Genomic DNA, 24869 nt, shown 5'->3' on the forward strand with positions numbered 1-24869 from the left:
ATTAATCTCTAGCTGTTTTATGGTTGTTTGTACCTCTCTGTATGCAAATACTTTCCCAACTTTAGATGTTCGATTGGCCTGTCTTTCTCTCTTCAACAGACATTTCCTGAAGAGAAACAGATCCACAGAACTGACTTTAAGTTCCTCCAAAGCGTCTGATTCTGTTGGCAGCAGGAAGTGGGTTTCGGATGAGTGTCTTCCTCGGGAAAGGGCACAAAGTTGTTCTGGGACCATCTTAGGGCAAAGTCAGTCCTGTCACAGTAGAGTAAGCTCTTCTGAAAACATTAGACAGACTTTCAGAGAAAAGCCACAAGCTCAGCCCTGTCGGGAACGGCCAGAAAGGAAACCCCTGCTGCCAAACCGAGATCTGTCTTTTAAAAACAGATCTGATCCGAATTCAACAGTTACTCTCAAGTCACTACTTGAAACTACTGTGCAGCAGGTCAGCAAAGAAAATATACAAGGATCCACAACAGACGAACCCAGTTCGCAGATTGTCCCTTGTACAAACGTGACAACCCCATCACCCACAAATAACAGCAGGCTGCAAACCATAAGGAAAACGTTCTCTCGTTCTGTGGGGCCCAGGTTAAAAACAGCTCTTTCTAAAGTCTTCAGAATACCACCCTCAGGTGTGAATGCAGGACAAGACCCCAAATCTCTGGGTAAGAAAGCAAGCAAATTTCACTGGAGACAAAAAAGAGACAGGAGCCTAAAAGATACCAGTATAAGCCGAAGCAAATGTGTCCTTAAAACAGCTGTCTCATGTGAGGCGCTTGAGCAAAGAACTTTGTTTGAGGACTTAAGACAGAGGCCGTGGCATAGTACCGAGGCTCTGATGAACAAGATGAGCAGGTGGGTCGAGAGGCAGCAGGGATTATTTGAATGGAAGGAGGAGAGGGATGACGAAACGTCAGACTGTGAGAGCCTGTTCTCTCTTGATTCCCTGTCCTCCGCTTATGCAACAGCTCTAGCAGAGCAACTGAGACATGAGGAAGCAGCTCAGAGTGAAGCAGAAAGCGAAGACAGTCAGATGTCTAAAGATTCCTTGGCAATGGAGAGCAGTGGGAAATACTCTACAGTGAAGAGGCTGAGCCGCACAATTGTGCCAACTTACTCGCTGGTAACAGATTGCTTTCGTTCATCCATGGTACAGAACAGGACAGCAGAGAGTAGTGTGGAATGGGGCACCTGTCAGAAAACTCAGGTAATCCCAGTAGAGGCATTCTGGAGCCAGCAAGGCTCCCCAAAGTTGGGACATAAAGGGAAAATTGGAGTAACGAGGAGTCTGTTGTCTCAAAGCCCATTAGTAACAGATTCCACAGGCAAAGACACTGTGCACAAATTGATTGAGGACTTTGGGAACATGCAGACCACTTCATCTAGCAGCCCACACTCCCTAAGCAGCTGCAGTGTGAGGGAGCCAGAAAACCTGGTGGCACTCACTGATCCCTGGTCTTCTGCTGATGCAGCAGACAGTCCAAGGATTCACAGGGATTCCCTACCTTTCCAAAGTCAAATGTCATTCAGAGATGTGAGAGATGTGGAGAACAGCAGCAGTAGTGCCAGTCCGACCAGTATGAGCCTGTCAAACTCTGAGAGCAGATACAGAAGCTGTAGCTTGTCTACCAGCACTGAGGTTGCAGATGTAACAGTGCAGGAAAACAGGCTTGAGGTTTCAGGGGAATCTCGGAGTTTAACACCAGAAGATGTAGAGCAGTTAGACCAATGGTCAGAGCATATGGAAAAGATGGTTACAGATACTCCAAATTACAGCAGCAGCAACAATTCTGCATTCTTATCTACTGCAGATCAGGCCACTTCTGTGTCACCCACTGGGATTCACCAAACTGCACAAGCAACATCAAATTTTCTTCCAGTGCTTACAGATGCACCTGATATGGTAGCTGATGACATTTCTATATCCTCTGACAGTGAAATGTGCACCTCAGGCTGTCAGTCACTAATGCATTTCTCTACAAATCCTACTAATCAAGATCAAGCATTACAGGCAATATCTGACACTGAGCATGATGTACTGTGCAATCTAGATAGTGCAACAGAAAAGTTGAAAGATGTACAGCAGTATCATTTTGGGAATACCAAAGATGCATCACTTAAAGGGGATGAAACGAAAGATGCTGGGAAGTACACTGCACCACATCAGGAGTGTATTAAATCTGCTTGTAAAAGTTCCAGGAAGAGGAACAAAGACCAGGATGCTTTCATGGGCAGCCTGAAAATTCCAAAAAGGAGAGAGCAGGCAACTTTCAGCTCGACACCAGTTGGCAGCCAAGAAGATGTTTGGCTAGATTGCTATAACAACATCAGTGACACTAAAGGGGAGAAATCTGCTATGGAAACTGACAGCCACGGATTTGATCCTGCTTGTGCTGAAGGTAGTGTTAGCCAAGACATATCGACTTCAGTGGCATTGTCCGCTTCTGATCACATGAGCAGGAAACTTGGACAAGTCTTTAAGGATTTGGAATGTGGTGACAAACGTTTTCAGAATGGTGCCTCTGTGGGAGATAAAGTATTTGAAAAGGGAGATGTGTTTGCAGAAACAAAAGGGGGAGAATTCCACAGTGATTGCTACAGAAAACATCAAGAAAACACAAAACACATATGCAAGTCAGATGCTATTTGTAGTGCCATTGACATGAGAATCTCTGAAGTGGTGAAAGAACACATGAGTTTGTCAGTGTTTGACAGTGATGGTGGCAGGAAGGAGAGCAGTCAAAGCCTGAATGCCTTAGCATCATGTACAGTTCATTTTGGCTGTAATGGTCATGAAAATAGATGGACAAAGAAACTGCAGAGAGATGAAGGGACAAACCTCAGTGGACATGATACAGTGGAAATGAAAGATGAAAGTGTGCACCCGGCATCACGTATGCCACCTGAATTGAGGACTAACCATGAGAGCAATATCCTTACATTTGCTGAAGGAACACTGGAGAGTGCCCAGGCTCATAACTTTTCTGATGGGACCTACAACAAGCCAATGAATAATTGTCTTTTCCTAAACTCCTCTTTCAAAAACATCACATTAAAACATAGCCAGGTGGAATCTAAGGACAACAGCAACTCCACTTTGCAACCAGTTAGTTTGTCCTCAATGCCTGACACCTCTTCAACAGAGAAATATGTCGGTTCTCAAGGAAATGCTGTGGAGAACAATGCTCTGTCTCAAGAAATGAGTGACATGACTTTTCATCTTTATTCTACCATCAGTGATATGTGCTCAGTGAAGAGCCAAACATGTTCTGATGCTCCTGGCATGGATCCCGATAGCCCACAACTTCATCATATTCCCTATGAAACACCTTCCAGCCTGGTTGATATGAAGGTAAACTGTGAATTTAACCATGTAAAGGTTGTCGGTGTGGAATCTGCATACGGGGTGGAAGATGAACAAAACTCACTGAGGATGATTGAACATTTCCAGAGTAGTTCTGACACACCTGGAACCATGAAATTATTACCTGACACAGAGCCTTTAACAGCACTCAGTCATCACAGCAACCAGAATGCAACTACTGATGTGAATGCCTCTATGAATGGGTTTTCTATTACTCCTGTCCATGATGGAAATGTTGAAATAGACAATACACCAGGAGATAAACCTTCTGTCACTGCACAGGACCAGTTCAGCTGTCCACAAACCCATTCAGATAACTTGGCTAAGACCTTTGTGGTAAACATGAATTACAACAACAAATGCCAGAATTTATCTAATTCACACAACTTCGATAAAGATTCTCAAACTGGCAGCAAAGGAAACAGTGTAATAAAAATGGACACATTGACCTACCAGTCTGAAGCACGGGTTTCAAAGATTTTTGCAAATGAGTCCAAATGTGAAGCAAGTATTTCTGGTTTTATGCAGCTGCAACACAAAATGCCACAGGAAAATTGTGTTGGAAATACAAGTTGCCATGGATGTGTCATTTCCAGAGAGAGTGACATAAACACATCTGGTAATAAATGGGCTAATGTTGCTCTTATGCCTAAAAAGACCAAGTCTAAGAGGTTCAGAAGGTCTAAGAGCCAGACTCATCCTGCTTCTTTCTCTGAGTCCTCTCTTAAGTCATCAGATGAGGATGAGGAAGATGACAACACCTCCAGAGTGCATCACAGCAGACTGTCTTTTAAATGGCTAAAGCTCGGCACTCTGAGTAATGGCAGACAACAAGTAAGACAGGTTACTAATAATGACACAGATATTTCTACTTTGGAGCCAGAGAGTAAATCTACAATAAAGACTCATTCTCATGGTGCTCAAGGAAAACCTGGGGTAAAACTAAGTAGGGATTGCATCCAAAAAAGACCCTCTTTACCCCCTCACGCACTGTCACAAAAGACAAATGTAGAAGAAGTCCACTCGTATGCAAAGAAAGGTGAACCACAACATTCACTGAAGTCTCAGGGATCTGCTATGCATTTTGCCTCTAGTGACATCAACCCTTTTGTTCACCAGTGGCAAGGCAATGACTCAAACCAACATTGTTGTAGGAACCCCACATTCGGGAGTGCTGCTGACCTATCCTGCAAATCTCCGCTTTTAAACAGTGCTGAAAAACATATAACAAGATGCTGCAGTGTCGACAATGGTTTGAATGGGCAGAACTCTCCTTTCACTTCCCATCTGAGCACTTATGTCACCAGCAAAGGGCTCTCTAGTACACTTAGCAGTATGGAGGATTATAAGGAACAAGAGACTAAACCAGCGCAGCTTGCAGCCTGTCAGCAGGCCTCCGTTGATGATAGTGATCGCCTAGCCAATCTGATGGTCAACTGCAGTTCTTCCAGTAATGATGTTCCTGGTAGTTTTGGTAACAGCTGCAGTCATGTGGATAAACTCATGTTTGTTTCCTCATCTGAGCAAGAGTCCCAGGAGAACAAAATGCCGGCACCGAGGAGGACGACGACATGTGAACACAGCACTCAAACTGAGCGTGGGCTTTCAATAGTAAATACGAGTAACTGCAGTAAGAGGAAAGATCGTCACAAAAGGAGTTGCACTGATGTACCTGCAACACAGAAAGCTAAAGTGGACATTAAAGAATCTCCTACATGGGCCAGCATGGAAAGCATGTCGGTTCACCTCTCCAAGCTCATTGACAACACGTCAGACCTGCTGGGGGACGTCCAAGGAATGAGAACAGGTGGAGTTCGCAGGTCCAGTTCGAGGAGGAGTGTCAACTTGTCAAATATTAGCATCTCTTATAGTGAGTCTGTTGACTGCACCAAGAGAGAGTGCTCAACGCAAACCGCAGTAGATGTTGGGATCCAGACCGAAAGGCCAGCAGAGGAGGAAGTTGCTGTTCATCAAACATCCAAGGAAATGTCGAGACTTCATGAAGTCAATGTGATAGTTAAAGTGATTGGCTGTGAGGGTGTCAGTGTATCACAAGACAAGGATGTGCATTGTGTGGCGAAAACTAGAGCAAACGCAGATAAAAAGATGCATAGCATGCCTGACTTAAGTTTTAATACCTTTGCTGCACTGCAGTCAGAGGCTGTCCCTTTGAAAATACCTCGTGTGAAGACTGCAGCTGAATGTCAAAGACGTGTAAAATCCGCTCCTTCTAGAGACTCAAAGCAAAGCTTGCTGGAAGCACCATGTCACAGAAGTGTCGCAGTCTCTGAAATCATTCGCAGGTCATCAAGAAGCTGCTACCAAGTAAATTGTAGCCCGTCTACAGGAAATGATCCACCGTGTTCAAAAAAACAGGCTAAATACACAGACTGTGCATCATCTCCCATATTGACCGTGGGAGCCAAATTACACCCAAAGCATAAAGATAAACAGACAACACTATGTCTTCCAAAATATAAAGATGGAAAGACAAACCATCCTACTGAGGAACACAGCCTTACTGTGTCTTCTAGAAAACAGTCAGATTGCACATCTGTTTCAGATGAAGCTCCCAGACCAGATTGTGATGTTTCCTCTGCGAAATCAGAATATGTATCACTTGAGATAGTGAGTGAAATGAGTTGTTTCAGTCCTAATGGATCTGAGAAATGCTCTACAAGCCTTAGCTCATCACTGGATAAATATACAGACACTGACAGGAGAAATGTTACCTGTAAAGACAAGGACACCCACCAGCCAAGTTCACAATGGCAGATGAGCTCTCCACAGGTGAGGACTTCTACCAAAGGTTTAACTTTGCACAACCATGTCTCTCCTATATTAAGACCACCTGATGTACATGCACAGCAGGGTAAAGCTAGACATGGAGAACCAGCACGTGATTCTGTGGACTTTTGCACTGATTCATACAACTCCTCCCCAGTCAGTAGCAAGACTGTTCAACTTCAAGAGGATGACACAGTGTCACTGGTGCCCAGTGAGTGCAACACAGACATCCTTGTGAACATTAAACCTGTCACCAGCGTGTCCCCATGTCATGACCACCGGATAGTCCCAGAAGACCTTCCAATGCACAATAAGTTCACCAACTGGTCAGGCATCAACCATCAGCGATCAAAACCCTCTAACAAGCTGACCTCATTTCATAACAATGACCTTAGTAAGAGCAAAAGCTGTGCTGAGTGGGGTGAAATGGAAAGTTGTGGCTCCAATATGGAGTCTGTGGCACAAAGCGGCAAAAGGACGAGAGAGATAGAGAGGCTGCGACAGGAGAGAGAGCAGGTGATGGCAACAGTCAATCTCAATATGAACCCTACGCCACTGACTGTGGAGCTGACGGAGGCCAAGCTACATTACGGACTGGGTGAGACGGATACATTGTTGAAGATGCTGTCACACACATCCAGAGAAGAACCAGAGCCACTGACCTCTGCTCCTACCAAACAGCAGCTGTATGATCGGTAAGGATACACATGACCTAAATACCCTTTATTTTGATGTAACAATATTACCTGAAACTGATTAGGGCTAGGGGTTTGGAAAATACTGATACTGATGCCAGTATGATGCTTGAGTTTTGGTATCACAAGTGCATTTTCCATTAACTTTCAAGTGTGGGATTGTTGTAAAGAGGTTATAGCATATGTTTGGTGTGTATCAAATGACAATGAAAACTGTGTGACCATGTGAAAAGGATTACTAAGTGATGAGCCTACAGAGCATTAACTCCAGAATCTGAAGCTCTCCTCAGCTCTACTGAGCTTTATAGTGAGTTTCAGCTCATTGTTTAGTTGTCTGGCCCACAGCCTTTACTATTTTTGTTTACTGCTCTAATAGCATCATTTTTTGCCTGCAGCTGTTTTTGTTAAAAGCCTCTAAAAATCCACTGTACACTACCTGCTTAGCAGCAACTAGCAGGCAAAGTTGGCAGCTAGCTTGTGAACATAGTGGAGCATTTGGCTGCTAATTTTAGAAGTTAATTCCCTAAGAAGTAAAGACCAAAAACAGAGCTAAAGTAGCTGAATACTGGACTAATATTCACCAGGTGGCTAGAATCATGACCCCAAATGTATGATCATGTTTCTCTCTAACTTAAGTGTAAATAAGCAGCGTTTTTCCATACTGTATCATCCTAAAGGTGATATGTCGTGTTCACATCTTGTCTCCAATGTCCCCAGGTGGCCAAAAAAATCAGTTATTGCAGCCGTTAACACTAGGAATTATAGGACTTTTTCCAGTTTCCAAATTTCAGTACCTGAAAAATCAAGGTTCACTGTGATTACATTTTTGCATCTTTGCACTGAATGTATTGTAAAATTTGTAAAATGCATCTTCTGTGGCTTCACTAGTTTAATTGTTTTTTCTATTTCTGTGAATTGTTTCCCTTCAGACACCGCAGGAGTATTGAGGGTTTGAAGCAGGAGAGGGAAGCTCATCTCCAGACCTTTCGGAGAGCTCGTAGTCTGAGTCCCAGCAAACATCCTCACTGCTGTCCTCAAGAGGCTGTTTCCTCCTCCAAAGTATCTGCTGCCATGCCCAGCCGGCGTAAAGAGTACCTGAAACAGCTCCGCCAGGAGGTCATAGACAGCACCAGGTAACAGAGTTAGTGCCAAATGGCCACTTGAATTTGATACATGAATATTTTTATGTTTAGTGTCAACAGAAGGATATTTATCAAAAACATGTGTAACATGTTGAATATACTGTGACTGCTGCTTAGTGACTATTACCTGAGATCTTATCAAACTCTTATGACAGAGTACCAGATCCTCCAAGAGGAGAGGGCAAGTATCCGTCTGACATTGAGCAGCTGTTGCGTGACTATGGCAGAGCTCGAGAAGAAGCTAGGACAGAGATTGCAAAAGCACGAGAACGACTGCGAGAGAGGACGGAGCAGGAGAAGAGGAGGCTTCAGCTGCAGACCCTGTCTCAAGAAGTCAGCATCAGTTTGTGTCGTTGTGGTATCAAATAGTTTCATTTAACTGTTTGTTTTTAATTTTTTAATTCTCCTCTAATTGTTGATTTCACTGGTATCTCCATCTACTGTACTGTATGTGTCACGCAGGATGACCTGAGGCATCGGGCAAGAATCAGCAACAGCACCTTATGCACTGGATCCAGCCTGAGTCTCTCTTCTGGACCTACATCAGGATACAACAGTGGCAACACTGTCCAGCTACAACACGGCAATAGACCAGTGGTGACTGGACAGGTTGGTGCATTAATGTTACATGGAAATTTAAATAATTTAGATTTAATATCTTGGAATCTATGATGAGTGGATTCAGAGTGATGTTTTTCACCTAAAAACTGGTTTCATATTATTTACACACAATAAATATCTTATGGAGTAACATCAACAGTAATATTTCTATGTATTTGTTCTCATTTTTCTTTTTTGATTGAGCACCACAGAGGTCAGGTATATTGATATTGCTGTTTTTGTTCAGACTTCAGGGTTTCAGGGTGAAGGGCTGCAGATCGGGACACGTCCTCCTATATGTGGTCCTCCAAGTGTGAAGACGCAGAGAGTCTGGTTGTCTGCCCAGGGTAAGGACTGGACAAGTGATTCACAAAGCCCAGACAGAACAATCAAAAGTATCCTCAACTTGTCTTTATTATATAACTTTAATTAGAAATCAATAGTATATTATTCTAGATTGCTCCAAAAATAATTTGCAAAGGAGTTTTGTCCTTCACTGCCACTGATGTGTCACCTAAACTCCTGCTATGTTTGCTCTATCTCGGTCCATATGTTTTCTTAGATGTCCACCATGAGCCTCCTGTCACCGGGTTTGAACCCCTGATGACTTCATCTCCGTCTTCCCCCACTTGTCCACGCCAACGCACCACTTCCTTTGGCTCCACCTCCTCCATATCCACAACCTATCAGGACATCACATCCACTCTCCTCAGGCGAGCTCTAGCTGAGGTAGCACTGACCTGAGTTCAGAGAAAACCTGTGAAAGATCAAACACCCAGCCATTGTGTTAAATATTACCATTTTTGAATGCTTATTTTTTAAATGAAGCTTTCTCATTCAGGTATTTTTATCTGTTTTAATGGTAAGGGTTTTCTCTCCACAGGTACAACTGGCTTCCTCCGGAGATTTGAGCAATCTGGTGATGGGCAAGGCCACAGCAGGTTGGAGGTGAGCTCAGTCGCTTCCTCCAAAACACACCTCCTAGTTTAGAACAACTACAAAGTGAAGGCTTTTCTTCAGTACCTCAAAATCATAAATACAGTTAATTTGCTATTGTTTTAATTATGTCTTTATTTAGATACCAAGGAGAAGAACGAGGTATCCAGGCTTACTACAAGCCATCATCTGGCCCATCGGCCCACTGCTTCCTGGGGGCAGGGCAGCTGGACAGACCCCTGGACACCCTGTGGAGCGTCATCTCACAGCTGTCCAAAAGCCATATGTATAATCAGTCTGTCCTTTCTGTCTGGACACGACCACTAGATGACAGCGCTCAGCTTGGTGAGCTAACATCTCTGCTTAGCCCATATCCTCACTTGGTTTCCATTAATGACCATAGTTAATACTGATCGTAGAGGATAACAAAGTACGTTTACTCATAGGCTACATGTAAAAATACATTTAAGATATGTTTACTCTACTTTTGTTTGCAGTTCATGCCACTTTATATTTCCAACATATTTACGTATCTAACATATTGCTATTAGCTCTTTTACCAGTTAATATTATATATTCAAAATCATGATGAATGATCATTAAATAAAATTGTATGTGTTTTTAGGGATTCAGTTACCTCACAGTATATAAGCTGGCTCAGAGATGGCGCCGTCTCAGCCAATTCTAAAAGTAAACCCCTACCTGCACTTTAATGCATTAGTAAAAATAACTTGTACATAATAGTTTAGCACACAAAGTCATTTTTCTGAACTTTTATGTTGGATACTTCATGTACAATTTGCTATTTATACTTGCATACATTTACTTCTAATGAAGTGTGTGTGTATGTGTAAGTTTGGACACACTTTCCCATTCAGTTCAATGGGAAAGCATGTCCAAACATTTGACTGTTACTGTATTTTTTTTTTTTTTTAGTTTAGTAAAAAACCTGAATACTTCCTCCACCACTGTTTAATACAGGGGTGCTGCAGTGTGAGATAAAACTAGCTGATGAAATAGATTGTTGTGGTCAGCCTACAGTAACAGTAAATCACAACAGGAAAGCAGATTATAACATAGTTTGCTGTTTATTTGCAGTGTAAGCTTTATGCAGTGGGAACGTTTATCTTGCAAAAATCATTTGTGTTTTTGCAAGAGTATAACTATATAAAAATATGTTTTGTCTTTGCCACAAATATACATTTTTGTAAGGCATTTACAGAGCCAGCAAGTCTATGCATTAGCTATCTTTAGTAGAGTACAGTTCACAGTCTCATTCGTCACTGACAAGTATATTGTATTCCATTCTCACACCTGCACTATGTTGCACTTGCAGCGTCATTTGTCTTCTCTTAATTCATCTACACTGCCCTGTTCAAAGCTTTTGTATTTTTTATTTCTACACACTGATGCAGAGTTCATTTGAATAGTTTGTGTTGGATTAACATGGAATTTTCTTTTTTTACTGATGGTGGAAAAAGGTTGCTTTCCAATCTTGTTGAGCAGTAAAGGTTTGTTCCATCATATCACTTTGTTTTTGTGGTTTTTGTGAGCAATTTTGTCCATTCTGCTGCTTTCTTTCTTTGTGTATTTTTTGTTCAGTCTACATATTAACAGATCCATCCACCTGTCACCTCAGTCAGCCACGGGACTTCTGCTGCATTAGCACAGAGTCCAAGCAGGTAAGCACAGCTGTAACTGCTGCACCGCAGCTTGTTACTTCTAGTCACTCACTCTTGTACAAGGTCCAGTGAACATTAAATACAAAATCAAGCTTCAGTTTGAAAGAGACAGTTCCATATGGCACGAACCCAGGATCAGACAGTTATGTGCCTTGAAATGTAATTTAATAGCAAACAGCTTTTCATCTGCACTATGTAGAACATGCCATTTCAACACTGCTCACAGAAAACTCTGAACATAAACAACACTGACCCAGAGACAGCGGGTGTCAGCGTTTGTGTATAGTTGCCTCATGACTGATCAAAAGGCTGCACTGTTTTATTGATGATTTATTTCCTCCTCCTCTCTCTCTACCTCAGGGTGGCCTGTGTGTGCTGGCAATGCAGTCAGTGTTCGAGGAGTCTCTGCCTCGTCCCAGTTTGGATGCCGTGCGGGGGGAAATGATGCCCAGTTGTTGGGTCCTGCAACCAATTAGACACAGTGGAAAAGATGTCACCAGGGTCACCTACCTGCTGCAGGTGAGATACAACAGCTGCTGTATAAAGTAATCTGTTGTGCTCACTAGCAACACCTCCGTGTTTAAACTGCCAGAAAAAGCCCCCTCTAATGCAGAAGGGCAGCCTGTGTGTGACTGTGGAACTGATTCAGTCTGTATGAAATACTTATAAAGGCTTTGTGAAACAATAATGAAAGAATATCTGTCCAGCCTCTGTTTACTTGCCCCTTGCATGGGGATATGTACATGCACATTGAGAGCCGATGTACCAGAGTCAAATTCCTCGTGTGTCCAACACACCTGGCCAATAACGCTGATTCTGATTCTAATTCTCTAAAAGTGCAATGAAGGAATTAAACCCACCTGGTAGTCTCAGTAATACCAGCATAGTACAGTGGCATTTTGATTACTATATTGTCAACTCTGCACAATTTACAGGATCCCCTGGACATATCTTTTTATCAAAAGTGGCTAAAAATTTAAACCGACATACATCATAGTTTTACATAGTAATGGTGATTTCTATACACTGACCAGCCATAACATTATGACCACTGACAGGTGAAGTGAAAAACATTGATTATACAGTTGACTGTACAAATCTATGGTCAGCGTGTGAAGCTGTATGCAAGTCATCTTTGTCTTTGTTGTATTGTTACTTAGCCATTCTTGTCTCCTAAAGGTGGACCTAGGGACTCCATCTTTCTCTCACCGACTCTTGAGCGCTGTTGCCAGAAGACAAGCAGCTGTCATCGCTGACCTTGACACTTTCCTGGCTTCATAAATCCGCCGGACACGTGAAGACACATTAAGCCATGAGCACTTAGACTGAACTCTCTCTGATGTGGAGTTAGTCTCTCTTTTGAATTTGCACCTGAAATTTATTTACTTGACTTTTTTTTTATTTCATGAACACTGTTATATTCGTTTCCAGTTACATGGTTGAAGCAGGTTTTTTTGTATGAAGGTATTTTTTTTAATTAAATATTTAAACTGTATTTTTATACTTGTACATGAATGCTTTTAACAATCTTAAGCCTATTTTACCAAAGATTTCATAGACATCTATGGAAATGTTAAAGGGAAAGTTTTGCATGACACGTTTAGTCAGTTTATCCATAGCCATAAAGTTTCCCACCTAGTCTGTGCATTTATTTGATGAAGTGCTTTACTGATTCTGTCGTAACCTGGCTGGCACCAGCCGTTTACCTCCCTTAATGCCGATTAGAAATGTGGTGTCCTTTGAGTCCTACTATGTTGTAATGTTGGCAGCCAAATAGTGCACGTTAGGTCGGCAATTTTAGCATCGCAGAACATTTACACTGAAGTTTAAGAGTTGGTCAACAGATCATCTGAAGTTAGAGAAGTTTGGTTGCCTATATTTTCATTATGCAGATATGCTCCCTTTATAGTTTTCTTTGCATCTGTATAAACAGATTTGGCTAACATTGCAGCCACGTCAGCACACATGAGATTCAAGCCATATACTGTAGAAAGCATCAGTTTTTCCCAGGTCAGGGTCAGTCAGTTTTTGGCAGTATGTACTTTGTTATTGTAACTTATTTAGACAGAGGTGGAGGGAAATTTCCCAGATATGATGTCAGTAAAATGTAAGCTGGAACGATGAGACACATTTATGTGGTAAAGTATTTAAATAAGTCAGTTGACTTTCTTTTTTCTATAAATGAAGTAACACCTGAATTGAAGGTTTCAAATAGTGTTCAACCTATAAAAATGTAATGAATTTTTATTTTGAGTGAAGGTAGTATGGACTGCCTTTTTTGGGAGAGCAGCAGGGATCCTTTTTATTCAGTTCTCAACCTAAATTCATATTTTATTATTAATGTAATTGATTTTTTTAAAAATAGCTACAAGAAAAGGCTTCTGCCATACACAAAGAACACTATTGTTTTGACAGGTCGTGGGGAGGGTGTTGCTGTTTTTTATGTGAAGTGGAAGATTAGAAGAAATATATGTAACTAACACCATTATAATGCCAGATTAGACCCTTCTTAACTCAAATTTCTATACAGTCTAGGCAATTGAATGGGTAGAAAGTTAATGTATTGAAAGAATGTAATGAATTATTTAGATATTTTGTGATTGTCATTTGTAATTTGTGTTTATCTATGTAGGCCCTGCAAATTTTAACCACTTAGCATCGCTCTCTCTCTACAGAAAGCAAATCTTTTGTAGCAGAACAGCGAGGGTAAACAAGTGAGGAACTTTTGAATTTCACAAGTCAAAGGGCAGGTAGGCAGATGAATTTTCAATTCATGCTCTCTGGTTCAAGCCCATGAGTCAGCAAACATCTGACCTGCTGATGTGTCCTTGAGCAAGTTACTGACGTTACCCAGCAGCTCTGGGGATGATGCTATGTAGCTGACCCAGACCTCTGAGCCCCCTTTTCTCAGTAGTACTTTATAGTACCCAAATGTATAAGCTTGGTTCTAAGAGCTGTGGTTCTCACCTGTTTCTGAAGTCTGTTGTTTGTTTCGTGCCTTCTGTTTGAAATAGAGTTGAATGTGTTTTAACGAGCCAAGCACAGTGGTGCATTACAGGTGCTCGTTAAACACTTTGTTTTATTAATGTTGTATATTAAAACATGGTTGTTGCTTTGTCTCTGTTTATACAGTGTTGAAAACTATGCAGAAGCTGATGAAAGACGAGACTGCTCCCAGTCAACGCTGGGTCATCTGAAGCCATATTATTTAGAGTAGTTGTGCTCAGTTTGTGGCTAAAGACGCTTTGGGGTGGAGCGAGCAGAAAAAGACAAAAATACTGAAGTCACAGAGTGAAGGAAAACAGCTTTTCAGCTGATTTATTTTTTATGAGTATATATGTATTTTAAAAAGCCCATTTCCTTGTGTAAAAAGCATTATTTATATTTTGACAGTGTATTATAAATGTATTTTATTATACTCACTCTGCTACTTTTGCAAATATGTTATTTGGCCATTTTTATATAAATACATTCCGTTTTTAAGTGAATTTCTTGTTTTTGGATTTACTGTTACTATCAATCTTTGATTAATAACTTGCAATAATCGGTCTTGATTAGGGGCTGGGTATCGAACCTCACTGCCTTTCGGTACTGGAAAAACACCTGCCAAAAACTGTCAGGTACCAGAAGTCCACAGTGGATAACAGTTGACTTGTTCTTTGATAGAAGAATCTTCTTGAAACAAGTGTCATGTTTTTATCAGACTCTTGTTCCAACTAAATTCCTCAGAAAAACTTACAGTGGCCTGAGAAAGTGTTCAGATGCCTTCACCTTTATGACACTTTGTGTTCCAGGTTTAAGTTGTATCCAGTTCACCTGGAACTGGGCGGTTTATCCCGTTCTTCCAGGCAGATCCTCTCAAGCTGTGTCGGACTGGATGGGAAGCACATGCGAACTGCCGTCTTCAGCTCTCTCTGCAGGTTTTAAATGGGGTTTAAGTCTGGGCTTTGGCTGAGCCCCTCAAGGACAGTCAGACTTGTGCCAAAGCCGTATGCTTCAAGTCATTGGCGTCTTGAAAGGTGAATCATTGCTCCAGTCTCAGATCACTTTCATTCTGGAGGTTTTCTTCAAGGACTTCTTTGTAATTGGCTGCATTCATCCTTCAGATCTGACAAGCCTCCCTGTTCCTGCTGCTGAGAGTCACCCCCATTAGCATGTAGCTGTCACCACCATGCTTCACTGTTGGGGTGGTTGTAACCAGGTGATGAGCAGTGCCTGGTGTCTGCCCACAGTGTTTAATTATCATCTCATCAGAGCCAAGAGTCTTTTTCCTCCTCTCTGAATCCTTTAAATGCAGTTTGGTGAACTCCAGGCTGTCATCTAACCACCCTACCATAAAGGCCTGATCGATTGAGTGCTACTGAGTTGGTCATCCTTCCTTCTGTCCCTGCAAAGGACTTGTGTACCTCTGTTAGATTGACCTTTAGGCCAATGACAAAGGCCCTTGTAGAGTTTGGTCAGAGTCCTTGTGGTTCCCTACTTCTTCCATTTCATAATTATTGAGCCCACTGTGCTCCAGGGAGCACTCAGGACTTAAGAAATGTTTTTATAGCAATGCTCTGATCTATTCCTTGCCACTGTCTCATCCCAGAGGGCTACAGAGTTCCTGGGGCTTATTGACTTGGGGGTTTTGTCCTGCTTTGCAGTGTGAATTGTGGGAACTTTATATATTGTAGTGGTGTGCTTTTCTAAACTAAGCTAAGTCCAATCAATTTACTGTAGTTTGCTACAGGTGGGCTCCAGTCAAGTACTAGACACCTCTCAAGGAGAATTAAAGCAAACAGCATGCAGTGCTGGGCTGTTGTAAACTACTAAATATGACTTTATTGCAGTTTAATGCTAAATGTGGGGTCTCTGGCTGTGACTGATGGACATGTTTCCATGTTCAGAAGTCATTTCCTCCCCCCTACCCTTCATGCAAATGGCACACAGAGCAGTGGAGGTGACATTTCTGAACTGGTCTCTGTAGGTGGGTGGGTGTTGTGTGCGCGCGATTAGACCCCGGCCGGGGCGGGGTGCATAGGAGATCAGAAGTGTCTCTGCCATTTAGAGTCACCAGCTCTTCTCAGGAATGTCCGTCCCCTGCGCGCACAGATCATGTACTGGATGCGCCCACGTTATTTTTAACCTGGCAGGGTGGGTCAGTCGCTGGCTTTCGGGAATGACCGTGGAGCGCACGGTGCCTTCAACCCCTTTCCCTCGTTCCCTGAGCAGGACCGTGGCCACCTCGAGCTGTGGAGACCTCTGTCCCCTCTGACCAGGACCCCGCTGCTTCTATGGGATTATAATTGGTTTGTTGGCAGGGAGAAGACTCAAGATAAACACTTTCGGACAGGATAACATCCAGAAGCAAGTAAGTGTAAATTGAAAGCAGAGCTGATGCGCTGTTGTTAAATGAAGTTATTGATCTTTGGCCAAATACTTTCTGTCACCAGTCACTGAATAGTGCTCGTTCCATGTAGGCTATGTGTTTGCCGTTTGTAGTTGAAGTTTCCTCCCAACCACCTGTTGGACGAGGCTGCCATGTCAAATAATGCTATTCTATTAAAACGAGCCACTATTTGTTTTAATTGAGCAAAACTTTCGCAAGTCCCTGCCGTATCAGTTTTATCTTTTCGGGCGCAGGGGAGGCAAATTACGCACGATGACGCCACTGTGCGTGTTTGCGCCTGGAAAAGTGCGCTTTAGCTTATGCTGTAATGTTAACTAGGGGTGGAGGAAGTATTCCGATCAGTAAAATAGAGCTACTGCAATACGAAAATACTTAAGTGCAACTAAAAGTCCTGCTTTGAAAAACTAGATAAAAGAGCCCTGGCTCTTCTTGAATTATTATAACTGCGTTAACGTGGAAGTTGCATTTTATTGTTGTAGCTGGTAAATATGGATATACTATCATTGTTTTCAATTATATTTGGATCGATTGATACACTTTGCTTCTAAAATCTTAATCTGTAAAGTGACTAGTCATAAAGCTGTCAAATAATTAGAGGTGTTAGAAGGACAGTTTCTCCTTTTGAGATGTAATGAGCAGAAGTAGCCTATATAGTAGAATGAAATGGCAGTGCAAAGTAAAGTACCTCAGTTTTTGTTCCAATATATTTGATCTGTCTGTCTCCTAAAGCACCTAACAATCCACATTCCATCCTTGATCTAAAACAGTGCATTGGCCTTTGAAATAACAGAAATGAAAGTTCCCCTTAAAAGGACAAGTGTGAGTGTGTCCCTGTGTCTGGAAGAGCAGGGACTTTTATGTAAACACGCTCCAGGAATAGCTTACTATCGACTCCTATAACCTTTCACTAGATCAGCCTCAGTGTCTTTGCAGTCAAAACACTATTGACCACAACAAAGGAAGTCCCCCCCCCCGCTTATATATAATCGATCTGCAACATGAATTATGCCAAAGCATCTTTAAAACTCATTTTAGACAATTTCCCCTTATACCTTGCTAATTGCAGACTTTGGTGGTGGCACAGTCCATTAACCAGGGCCCCTCCAACTCTCCTTCCATATTAATCTTTTGTGTTTAGTCTCTGCTGGTCCACAGGTCTCCCTCTCCTCAGTCAAGCTGCTGCTATTGCAGTTTTGCACACACATCTTTGCCACACCCATCTCTTGTTTCACCCTCTCCATCTGACTCACAATAATGTGCTCACTCTTTGCCAGCTAATGTGTTGTGCTACTCAGAGTGCAGTGCAGGGAGTTTGCTAACAGCAGGGAGCCTGCGGCCAGGTGCCGATTTTCTGCTTGTATTGTACATCCTTGTTTACACTGTAGTTCTGTAATAACAACAAAGGACAATTAAAATCACAAGCAGGAAAGGCCACTGTTGCAGACGGTTGTTTCACACCTCATAAACAAGGCACAGTGTTGGCTTTAGAGAATTTCAACTCAGCAAATGTAAAAAAAAAAAAAACTCATTTACACTTCTTAACCATTATTCCAAACGCTCCAAAGGCAATTATATGCAGAACTGCATCTATATATCTCAAAATTAATGTTGCATTAATGTCATTTCACAGCAGAAAAAATGTAATGTTTTTTTCCCCCTTAGATCAAGCAACGTTTGGATATCTGGAAAATGTCTCACTGCCATCTTTATCAACCTTTTTTGACATTTTACTGCTTTTGAGAAATAATCCAGCATTTACTCATCCACTCCCAGTGTGTGGCTATAAAAATGTTGGCCCATGTGTGGAAACATGGTGCCAAAGCATTCTATCATTTATCTTATCAGTAGAGACCTAATAGCTTAAGAATAGATTAGCTGTCTCAAATATGTAATTTACACATCTCAGTGTAAATTTAAACTGGTTAATTCATTTGTTGACTGAGTAGTTAATTGCCAGAGGAGTACCTGTCAAATATCTTGTCATTTTGAAGCAAATGCAGAACAGGGGCTGTTTTCCTCTGCTGCGCATCCTTGTAAATTGCACATCTTTTGGTTTTGTTCAAGTATTTATACAGACCATACAATTTTAAAAACTGGACTCTAGGAACTTGCGATTGTTATTTTGCTTTCTTGACAAGCTAGGGGTCAGTCTCAACAGATATTAGATGGACTGCCATGAGCCTTTGTTAAGATTCAGATTAAGATTCCAGAGGTGTTTCTATATTTTTGTCCTCCTCAACTACATATCAGAATATTAGGAACACCTTTGGATATAATGTAGTCCAGTACAACAATTTATACATTGATGACAGTTTCACCAAAAACTGAAACATTTTGAGCTTCGTAAACATGTTAAGGCAGAAGTGTTGCATTGAATTGCATACAATTGTACAGGTGTACCTAATGGAGTGGCCAGAGATCTAATTCTTGCTTAAGGACACCTCTTTATTTACAGACACACACCTGCTGTGGGAGGTAATGATCTTATGACCCTTGTGTCACAAGCTCATTTAAGCAGGAGGCCAGCTTGTCTTTATGAAGCTTTAAATGGAGTTTAGTACAGTATCACCGAGGATACATCTCAGCTCACACATTCAATTTGCTGTAGTTTGTGTGTGGTAGCTCTGTCACACAGTAAGGTAGTCCTCAGGCACTGTTAGAGTCTTTTAGGTTATATATTCAGCTGACAATTTGTGGATATACATTTGTGCGTTGTGTAAAGAGGGCTTGTGTGGTCCTGTCCAGGTTGTGTGTGATGTGATAAGGGGATCCCCACTGGTGGGTGGAGCATCCCTGTGCTGATAACAGCTGTCTGCAGAGTACTGATACTGAGGAGGAGGAGGAGGGAGACCTGTAGGATGCCATCACTGTGCATCATGAGGGCCTCTACTCTGAATGCACCAGACAAACATCCTCTGTGGTCACACTCTGAGCTCATGGTAGTAGTAGTGGAAAGAAGCTAACTACCTTTACTCAAGTACTGTACCTAAATACAGTTTTGAGCTACTTTTACTTAGGTTTTTTTTCATTTTGAGTTAATCTATACTTCCACTGCAGTGCGCTTCAGAGGCAAATGTTGAACCTTTGTGATAGTAGAGTAGACGTACACACCAGCATTTAAAGTTTTGTACTTGTAAATACCTCAGAATTGTATTTGTATCAACACAAGTTAGACTCTGTGCCTCACCTCATGTGCTTATTAGGAAAACCCACCAATAAAAACAAGCAAAAACACACACGCTCGCAGTTCATATTAAGCAAGCGGCATCATTCAAAATAAGGTGGGTTTGTCATGTTCTGCAGTAAAGGGGGGGGGGTTCCCTCCCCCTGTGTGACATGATAAGCGAGCTATGCTGCACCCAGATAGAGCTATCAGAGCTGCTGCCCTTCACCCGCCATTCAGCACAAAGAGTTCAGACTCACCGCTGGGTGACAGTTGAGCAAAGCAACATACACAAAATGGAGATTATGAGAGAAACAAGATGATGTGGGGCCAGTTAGAAAGAAATCTATCGGTGCCACAATGAGATCACTTAAATTTGCCAAATTTATTTCTGGTGGTTGAGAAAAAGTAAGCAATAGAAATGACAATGCAGTGTAATTTAGGGCTGCGTCAGTCAGTAAAACATGGAACGTTGGAAACGTCCAGAATCTTATGTTTTTGTGCACTGATGGTTGCATATTAGACCACTGTGTCTTCAAATCATCTTGTATGAGCACAGAGAAAGGCTCCCGTTTCAGTGGCAGGGAGCTTTAGCCCTTTCTGTTTTCTGCAGGTTTGTACTGATGTGATAGACTTTTATTATTAAAGTCATCTCAGCTTCAGTCTTGTACATGGTGAACCTCCATTAATCATCATAATCAATTCATCATGACATCTCTCCTGTATATCTTTCCTATCTGTTTCAGACTCCCTGTAGTATTTGAGGCTCTCCTCTCTGAGAGCACCTGAGGACGCCGCCACAATGGCTACCACTGTGACTTCCACCACAGACTTTGACAGTGTGGAGATCACGCAGCAGTACAGCCACATCAACGCCCGCTTTGACCTCTCTGACGAGGAACTAGACAATGACAACAGCACTGCCAGGCTGTTTGAGCGCTCACGCATCAAAGCCCTTGCAGGTGAGTGCCTGCATAGTAAACAGGCTGCACCTTGTCCCCTTTGAGGTATTTGTGTGACAGAGTTTTGAGATGACAGCAGCTTTTTTTAAGAGCATTGGAAGGGCAGAAGGTGTCAGCTATAATGGTTGTCTGTTTAACTTTGACTGGGCTTCAATAAAACACTCCGCTTCAATCAAATTTAGCCAAAAAAAAAAGAAAGACTAAATCAAACCATAAGCAGTCTTAGAATTTACTTCAGTGCTCCCAGCTAGATCTCTGCAGGTGCTTTTGTGTGTATGTGTATTTGGGTGCATGTTGATCATAGTGTAACACATCCCCAGCAGCTGGCTCCACACCCTTTGGAAGTAACTGGGATCACTTGCACATTCCCAGAATGCCCCCTGTCTGACCGATCTGGCCAGCTGCCCTGCCTGTCTGCCTTTCATAGCACTGATCTCTGGCATTTCTGGCTAAGCTGGTAAGCATGACCCACCAGTGGGTTTTAAAATAGCAGTGTCTCTGTGGTGGGAGGAGGCCTAACAGAGAAGGGGACTCGAGGGGTCGTATCATGCTCATGTCTATAAAGCTGCAGACACAGGAGAGGTCGGTCACAAGGTAGTGAAACATGAATTCTTCTCTGAGGAGAAGGGACTTCTGGATGGGGCTTTGTATTGTTTCAAATGTTATGATACCAATTCATATACTATCTCTGAATTTAGGTGCTGTTAATAATATGCTACCTTGTTTCCTTTGGAAATGCAAGGTTTTTAACAACACCTTTTTTCACTTAACTGAAAAAGGTTTCCTAAATGTGTAAAAACAAGCAGATGAGCACAACCTCTGTCTTAAAAAGGGTTTGGTCTTGGTTGATTCACTGATCCCTCTTGGTATCTGATGCTATCTGACACCAGAGACAATGACAAGTGTGTTTTAAACTTGCATTACCTGATTATTCTGGACATATCATACCACCTTGTTAACAAGCTGTGGCTTACTCACATGCATCAGGCGCTTCATTGCTAGCTGGCTAGTGCCGTCCAATCATGTCACACAGTACAGGTGCATGTGGCAGCTTTTATAGTTTAGTAACAGTGAGCATTGTTGACTTCACTGAAACCTAATGTGTTTGCTTAGAGGGAAGTAGTTTTCTATTTCTCACCAAATTTAATGGTATAATCATTTTTTTTAATAAATGGTAAGTTCATTGATGCAGGTGTCTCTGAAAGAATACAAATTCATTGAATGGTTAATGCTGAAAATATGTAGGTCGTAAATAGTATTTAAAAAAGAAAATCTTAAAGGTATGACTCAGAATGTCTGATCTGCACATTCACTGCCAGCTTTCAGCACTCAGTGTTTAAGACTGTGTGATACTCAGTCCTCCATCTGGCTGTGCCAAAATGGTTTGAGCCTTGTCCAGACTGTTTATGGGGCATTGCTTTCACCACTTTTCTTCCTGCCTCTTTAAGTGGTGAAGGCTTCTGTGTGGGTGTCTGTGATATTGTGTTAGAGTGGTGCTGCACTGATGTTTCTGTAATGCAATCAGTGTTTCCTGTCAGAGAGAGAAAGACAGAGAGAGAGAGGGAGAAGGAGGGAGGATGGTGAAGAGAGATGCAGGAGATGAGCGGCTCTGAATGACACCCACTGCTGATTTACAGTTCATGTTAAATCACAAAAATGTGCCCAGCAAGGCTTCAAAGCCCCACAGACCTGACTGAACACAGTATATATCCATTTACACTGCTCTTTACATGAGGATAAAACAACCATATTCCATTGAGATAGACAGTTTTATGTTGGATTATTGGCAGAACTGTATCAGTCGTACACTTCAATTCAATGGTGTCACGACTGTGTGGGAGTGTTGGGTAGAGGGAGGGAGTCATGGGAGCACATGGACGTACTGAAATGTATTGTATGTATGGATGAGACTGAAGAAACTGCTCTGAAGGCTGTCTGAGCCCGCGTGCCACCTGAGACAGAGGTACAGTAGAGCATCATCAGGGCAGCAGTGAGGAGAGAGTGAGAAGGAAAGTGGAAGGAGGGAGGGAGGGAGCAGGAGTGAGCATGAGAGGGATCTGGAAAGGAGGACAGAGAGCCAAGAGACAGAGAAGAGGAGAGTCGTGGAGTGCCAAGCTCCTCTGCTGGCTCTAGGCTGTGTTGTTGTTGCTGTCTGGGGGTCAGGATGAGCAGCCCATGCCTGCTGCGTGCTGGACCTATAAGCCAACCCCGGCTCCGAGAGGTCAAGATCAGCTTGAAAGCCAGCAGCAGGGAGACCACAGCCATCCGGAGCATCAGTGGAGGGACCAAGGAGGCCGCCGGCTGGCCCTATAACCCGTCAGAGAAAGAGGCCCCCGTGCGGGTCGGCGTGAGCAGAAGCAGGAGCACCCCGCCAGTTCACCGGGTTCAGAGACCCGAAAACAAGAAGACAGCACAGGGAAGCAGCAGCAAACCGCAGAAGCCTGAGCACCAGCTGGAGAGGAACGGCACCCTCCTGCATGTCCCGCTCACGGTGGCGCCCACGGGACCTTCGCCCTCTTCCTCGTCCTCCTCCTGCACCCCCAGACGTCAGCGGCACTCTCACCCTCACCCGCCACCAGGCCCCCTCCTCTCATCCTCCACCTCTTCCTCCTCGGCCAAGAGTATGAAACGAGCGCGCTGGCTGAGTTACAGCACCTCCAACATCTGTTTCAACTCTATCCTGGAGGGACGGTTCAGGCAGTTGCAAGGTAAAGACCCCTGCTGACAGAGCTGTGTGTGCTTGTGCCTCCATGTGTGTGTTGGAGAGAGAGAGAGAGAGAGAGAGAGAGAGAGAGCTTGTCCACTCTCTCCTCCCGCACATGACACATGATACTTTTCTCGTCCTCCTCCTGCACCCCCAGACGTCAGCGGCACTCTCACCCTCACCCGCCACCAGGCCCCCTCCTCTCATCCTCCACCTCTTCCTCCTCGGCCAAGAGTATGAAACGAGCGCGCTGGCTGAGTTACAGCACCTCCAACATCTGTTTCAACTCTATCCTGGAGGGACGGTTCAGGCAGTTGCAAGGTAAAGACCCCTGCTGACAGAGCTGTGTGTGCTTGTGCCTCCATGTGTGTGTTGGAGAGAGAGAGAGAGAGAGAGAGAGAGAGAGAGCTTGTCCACTCTCTCCTGCCGCACATGACAGATGATACTTTTCCAATCATGCCCCCCCCAACTTGTGTTTGTGTTTATGCCAGGATGTGATCGCAGGGAGGCTGGGCTGCGATATAAGCAAGTGTGAGGTTATAGTTTGTCATTTTGTTGTGAGAACTCAAAAACAGCAGCAACAACAAAGTCAGAGCTTCCATAGTGGCCATTTATTAGATGTACTGGGTAGTAATTTATTTATTTTCAGGAAGCTGTGGCTGTGCCCCAGTTGTTCCCTTAGTCTTGAATAATTCATAATCAAACTTCTAAAATGGTTATTATGCATTTCCCTTCAAAGCCATTCATTGCTAGGTACAGTAGCTTTATGTACCCTTAGGTATAATAGTTTTTTTTTTTTAATAAAAACACATTTATCATTTTAGCTTGTCATTTATTCTCCATATGGCCGTTACCCTTCACAAACGGTTTCTAAGAACAAAGTCTGTTTTGTTTCTAATCTATTTTATTCCTGAATGATTGCATTGGCAGTGTAAAAAAACAGTCAATTCTCTGATGGATTAATGATTCCCTGCCTATGTTAATAAGGTTTTAAGAGAGATTTGCCATCACTGTGGATTTTTGTTAGCTTTGCACTATGCTGTCCAATTCCCTAATGACAGGAGTGCATTAGTCAGAGGAAGAAGATGGAAGAGATACAGGAACAGAGAGTGAAACCTGGAGGTTTTTTTTTTCTGCCTCTGCTACAATAGATTTCAAGCATCGACTGGCTCTGAAGACTGCAGAGGCAACTGATAACGTGAAGTGACAAAGTTTTAAAGCTCTCCCAAATCAGGAAGCCAAGGATATCGATCCACCCACTACATTTCCTGAAATGTTATTTACCCACTGTTAGGGAGATCTTGTGAAGACGGCACTAGAATGAAGTGGGACAAAACAACAATAGCAGAAAAACATCAGTAATAAATAGAAGCAGAGATGAAGAACCTTTTGTGTTTCACATTTATTGATTTCAAGCATTTTCTTCTGTCTCTTTTGAAAGT

At 42.7% G+C, this 24869-nt stretch overlaps 2 protein-coding genes across 2 annotated transcripts in view; both read left to right on the forward strand.

Annotated features, from left to right (window-relative positions):
* Positions 1–12853, forward strand: part of stard9 (StAR-related lipid transfer (START) domain containing 9) — a 36764-nt gene extending 23911 nt beyond the window's left edge. The window contains exons 22-32 of the mRNA XM_020616643.1: positions 100–6846; positions 7776–7979; positions 8144–8321; positions 8451–8597; positions 8836–8935; positions 9151–9317; positions 9472–9536; positions 9667–9869; positions 11127–11206; positions 11567–11725; positions 12386–12853. Coding sequence (XP_020472299.1) covers positions 100–6846; positions 7776–7979; positions 8144–8321; positions 8451–8597; positions 8836–8935; positions 9151–9317; positions 9472–9536; positions 9667–9869; positions 11127–11206; positions 11567–11725; positions 12386–12487 — 8152 coding nt within the window. The 3' untranslated portion in view covers positions 12488–12853. The remainder of the gene's footprint in view (positions 1–99; positions 6847–7775; positions 7980–8143; positions 8322–8450; positions 8598–8835; positions 8936–9150; positions 9318–9471; positions 9537–9666; positions 9870–11126; positions 11207–11566; positions 11726–12385) is intronic.
* Positions 12854–16241: 3388 nt separating this feature from the next.
* sptb (spectrin, beta, erythrocytic) overlaps positions 16242–24869 on the forward strand; it is a 42520-nt gene continuing 33892 nt past the window's right edge. The window contains 2 exon segments of the mRNA XM_020616602.1: positions 16242–16559; positions 20508–20723. Of these exon segments, the coding sequence (XP_020472258.1) occupies positions 20564–20723 (160 nt within the window). The 5' untranslated portion in view covers positions 16242–16559; positions 20508–20563.

The sequence above is a fragment of the Monopterus albus genome, unplaced genomic scaffold (assembly GCF_001952655.1).
Source record: "Monopterus albus unplaced genomic scaffold, M_albus_1.0 scaffold176.1, whole genome shotgun sequence".
Lineage (NCBI taxonomy): Eukaryota > Metazoa > Chordata > Actinopteri > Synbranchiformes > Synbranchidae > Monopterus > Monopterus albus.